Consider the following 4,461-nt stretch of genomic DNA (forward strand, 5'->3'; position numbering starts at 1 on the left):
AATGTAAAACGTGCACATCACAATGTAAAACGTGCACACCATAATGTAAAACATGCACACCATAATGTAAAACGTGCACACTAAACAAAGATGGATTCTCAATGTGCTGCTTGTTGGCTTCACATTATATTAATAATGATTCATCTCCCTGAAGCAGACTCTTACAAAACTCCTCCAACACTACAGATGTATTGCTGCTGTATCTTCATGCTCAGAACATTTCTGCTCTTCTTGTAATATTAAAAGATCTTTTCCAGAGGTGTTACTATTTCATTTCTTACAGATCTGATATCACAACCGCAAACTGGGTCCAGGAGCTCTTTCTCAGAAATAGTTTACAATAAGAAACCAAAAAATCATTAGACGGCACAATCTGCCTTCTGTCTCTGAGCACGAGCAGCAGAATAAATAGAGAAGAAGAAGATATCACTTCACATGACGCGCTATCTTTAGCCGCAGCTTGTGATGCTGCCGGAGGACAAAGACGGCCGATAGAAGCGGTCCAGTCACAAAGAGACGAGGCGGAGATGAAGTCCCAGTCCACATGGGACCAGAACCTCCGCTGCTAAACAGCGATATGAGCAGGATGTTTAGAGACAGAAGGTTTATAATGAGCACACTCAGGAGGCCTCGTGGGTTTGTTATGTTGTGATGTTTCAAGCTTTAATGAACATGTAAGTTCAGCTTCATGTCCTGCAGAGTTAAAGACGACCAACATGTTTGCTTGAAGGAAAACTTCGAGGTCTCATTCCTCGTTAAAGCGAACTTGCATCTTCACAAAACCTAAATATTTTACACTTCTGCATGAACCAATAGCGCACCTGTGCACGCTTGATGTTGCAAATGATTATTTTGTGGGAGAATAATTCATTTAAGGCTCATTGTTTTCAGTTTTTAAAGATTTTGACCAAAATAAAGTTGATTTTACAGATTTTATGTTTCTCATCATCAAACAGTTTCTCTCAGTAAACCTCGTCCTCCAGTGAAGAGAACTGTGAAACGCTTCTGTTTATGAATCAACTAATAAATAATAAACTGTGAATCAATCTAAAGATTTAAAGAATATTTCTACTTTATTATGTTAACATGGTTATTTCCTCCAGTTCTTAATATTCAAAACAGACAACAATACGTTTCAGAGTTCTCCTAAAGCTGCATTTATTAATTCTCTTAAATTATGAATTAAATAATTGAGCTTGTGCTAGCAGCTAAAGAGTCCGATGTTGATGGATCTAAAAGAAGAGATTTATAATCGTTCAGTGGACAGAAACGTGACACCAACGGGGTGAATATGATGAAATGTGTCATGTTTGCTCACAGAGCAGCCATGTGGAGTTATTCTGCCCCCTAGTGGATGAAGATCAATGCATGCAGCTTTAAATACATAATATAACGAGCCTTAGCTGTGGTGCATCTTGTTACGCGTGCTCCTAGCTTCAGATAAAGATGAGGACCGTACCCTTTTCTGACTGCAGCCCACAATGAGGTAGGTTTCTATGTTGTGCGTCTTCAGGTAGGCGTTCCTCTCCCCCCCCTCTCCGTCCTCCACATCGTAGTCCCCGTTCAGATAGTCCAGAGTGGCCTTGGTGATGTGGATACGCCTGCAATGACAAACACACATGAATGTTTAGTCTGACGTGTTTAAAATCTGCAGCGCTGCCGTCAACAGACGAGGTTGGGAGTCACGGACCCGGCCTGGCCCCCGGCCTCCATCTGATTGGCCAGAGTGACGTCGTTGGACCAGACGTCGAACTGCCACTTCCTGAGTCCCAGCACGCCGCAGTGCACCCGGCCGCTGTGGATGCCCACTCGCATGTTCACGTTCACCCCGGTCACCTCGCGCACCAGCCTGCAGGAAGAACACACCAGACATGAAGACGAAGAGCGCGGCTGTGCAAGCTGGAGAGTGTCTTAAATAGTTCAATCATTGTCCTCAAGAAGTCAAGGAAACACGTTTCTTTGATGTTCAAATATGTGTGTGAAGAATTCCTTTCAGGCTCGTTGTTTTCAGTCATTAAAGATTTTAACCAATAGATACTGGCTTTTGAAAATAGTCGATTTTACATGTTTCTCCTCATCAAACCGTTTCTCTGCACATTTTACAGGAAACTTCGTCCTGAAAACTGTGAAAGTGAAAGTTTAGAAAGCTTGTGTTTAAGCTGTGAATCCACTAATAAACTCATAAACTGCTGCACTGCAACAGGTATTTAAAGAATGCTAGTTAACTATGTTAACATGGTTGTTATTTAGTTCTGAATATTCAAAACAGAGCTTTCCTTTAGTGCAGCATTGCGGTCTTCTGTGGCGTATTTACTGCACCATCTGACACGGCGATGGCGGTAAAAGCAGATATATTGTGCAGCTCTGCTGTAGACTCAGATGAAGACAGAGGCAGCCGTGGTGTCTGGCTTTACTGCAACAAGGCTGATAGCAGCTCCTAATGATCGGACCAATGACCTGAGTGGACGAGAACATTCCTCATTGCTGCAGCCGTGCAGTCCTTATGATTAGATTACGGCTAAATATGCAGATAACGCTGAGAATAACTGCTGTGACTGAAGACCACCGCTGAGTTCATCTCTCTGCTTTGGCAAAATGTAAACCAATAAAACAAAATGTGGATTAATACATTCAGATTCCATCAAAACTCTTAAAACTGAAATATATTTAATTCCAGCGACACTATCGCAGCGCCCTGCTTGACCTCGGGTGTTACTGCTTGCAGCTTTCTCGAGAACCGTTCATCCAAACAACTTCACACTGGACTTCCCCCGTCCTCGGGTTCTGATTAACTCACCCACCAAGTTTCAAGTCGATCGGCTGAATGGTTGTTGAAAAAATCAAAGGACAGTCGTACAGACTTTTAGTTAGTTAGTTAGTTAGAAAAGTCACTTTAAGGGAAAAGTTAAACTTTTTAGTTTGAAAATGTTTTGGACAGGGCCAGGCTAGCTGTTTCCCCCTGTTTACAGTCTTTGTGCTAAGCTAAGCTAGCAGGCGGCTAGCTGTGGCTTTATATTTACTGTACAGACATGAGAGCGGTATCAGTCTTCTGGTTTAACTAAGACGTTAACCTCCCTGAAGCCAAAGCTTCATGTGTTAAAGCTGCATTCTCTCTAGTGTCCTCTGGTTGTATAGAAGTCTATGAGAAAATGACTCTACTTCTCTCTTGATTTATTACCTCAGTAAACATTGTAAACATGAGTTTATGGTCTCAATCTCTAGTTTCAAGTCTTCTTCAATACAGCATGATGTTCATTTAGTACATTATGGTCCATTTAGAGTCACACAGACCATAAAGCAGGGGATGTTTTAGGGCGGGGTTACACGCTGATTGACAGGTCTCTACCAGAGATGTATACGCCGTCTCTACGTCACTCCTCCTCAGTCCAGATATGGTCACTTCCACTTCTTATATTCAGTCTGTCATCTAACTCTTTGCAAGAAAAGGAAATATGTGTATTATTTCTACAGACTGATGGATGAACTAACAGAAGCAGAGCAGCTGCAACGGCTCAGAAGCTTGAAATGAAATTAAAAAGCACTGAGCAGCAGAGAGCCCCGTCTGCATGTCACATCGTTCACAACCAATCAATCAATCAGCCTCCAGCCTGAAACTCTAACCTAGAGAGGAACAGTGACATCAGGTGGCAGCTTTCTTTGTGTTCATTCACAGCAGCTAATATTAGTGAGTATTTGGACCCTTTAACATCTGATGTTATTTATTACAATTCCCACAGTTTATAAATAATCCCCATGAAACATAAAACTGCATCTGGAAATCATCCATCCTGCGGTTTTCCCACTGACCGACCTGCTACATCACCATTTAACATATTTAGCCTTTATTTTACTGCAGTCTCACGTTAAAGGGGAACACCAACTAAATCAAGAGCTCCAGTGTGGTGTTCCATGGTCTGGGAAAGTCCTCTCAGTGTTTGTGAGCATGAGCTAGGGGGGGGGGGCAATAACACAAAAATACAAAATACTGGCCTGCAAATATTCTTTATTAAAACTAAAGCTACTATTAGATATTTTATTGAGTTTCCTTTCAGTGAAAAGCTCCGAGTGAGTTTGAGTTCCTTCTGGTAAACAGTTACAGTGTATATGTTTAGGGCTTTTATTGTGAAAGGTAAGAAGGGAAAGAGTGGCTCTGGTCTGTTCTTCCTTTGTCACGGTTGATAGTCGTACTTACGAGATGGCCTCGATCATGTCCATCCCCATCTCCACGCAGCAGTGGGCGTGGTCGGCTCTGGCCTCTGGCAGCCCTGACACACAGTAGTAGCAGTCTCCCAGGATCTTGATCCGCAGACAGTGGTTCTCCTGTCGGGAACGAAGAACAAGTACACCAACTCATTACCTCCCTAGGACACAGTCAACTGTACAGCTTGTTCCATCCCCACCAGGCGGCAACCTGCGGTTCTGAAGAGTGAAGTCAAAGCTTCATGTGTTAAAGCTGCATTC

General features: G+C 42.7%; 1 protein-coding gene across 1 annotated transcript; it reads right to left on the reverse strand.

Moving 5' to 3' along the window:
* Positions 1–16: 16 nt before the first annotated feature.
* Positions 17–4,407, reverse strand: LOC116379480 (adenylate cyclase type 6-like). Its single transcript, XM_031841437.1, has 3 exons — positions 4,193–4,407; positions 1,691–1,849; positions 17–1,601 (listed from the first exon to the last, which is right to left on the reverse strand). Exons 1-3 carry the CDS (start codon positions 4,219–4,221, stop codon positions 1,400–1,402), a joined length of 390 nt encoding a protein of 129 aa, XP_031697297.1. The 5' UTR covers positions 4,222–4,407; the 3' UTR covers positions 17–1,399.
* Positions 4,408–4,461: the final 54 nt, after the last annotated feature.

Source organism: Anarrhichthys ocellatus, unplaced genomic scaffold, assembly GCF_004355925.1.
Source record: "Anarrhichthys ocellatus isolate YVR2014 unplaced genomic scaffold, GSC_Weel_1.0 scaffold4414, whole genome shotgun sequence".
NCBI lineage: Eukaryota > Metazoa > Chordata > Actinopteri > Perciformes > Anarhichadidae > Anarrhichthys > Anarrhichthys ocellatus.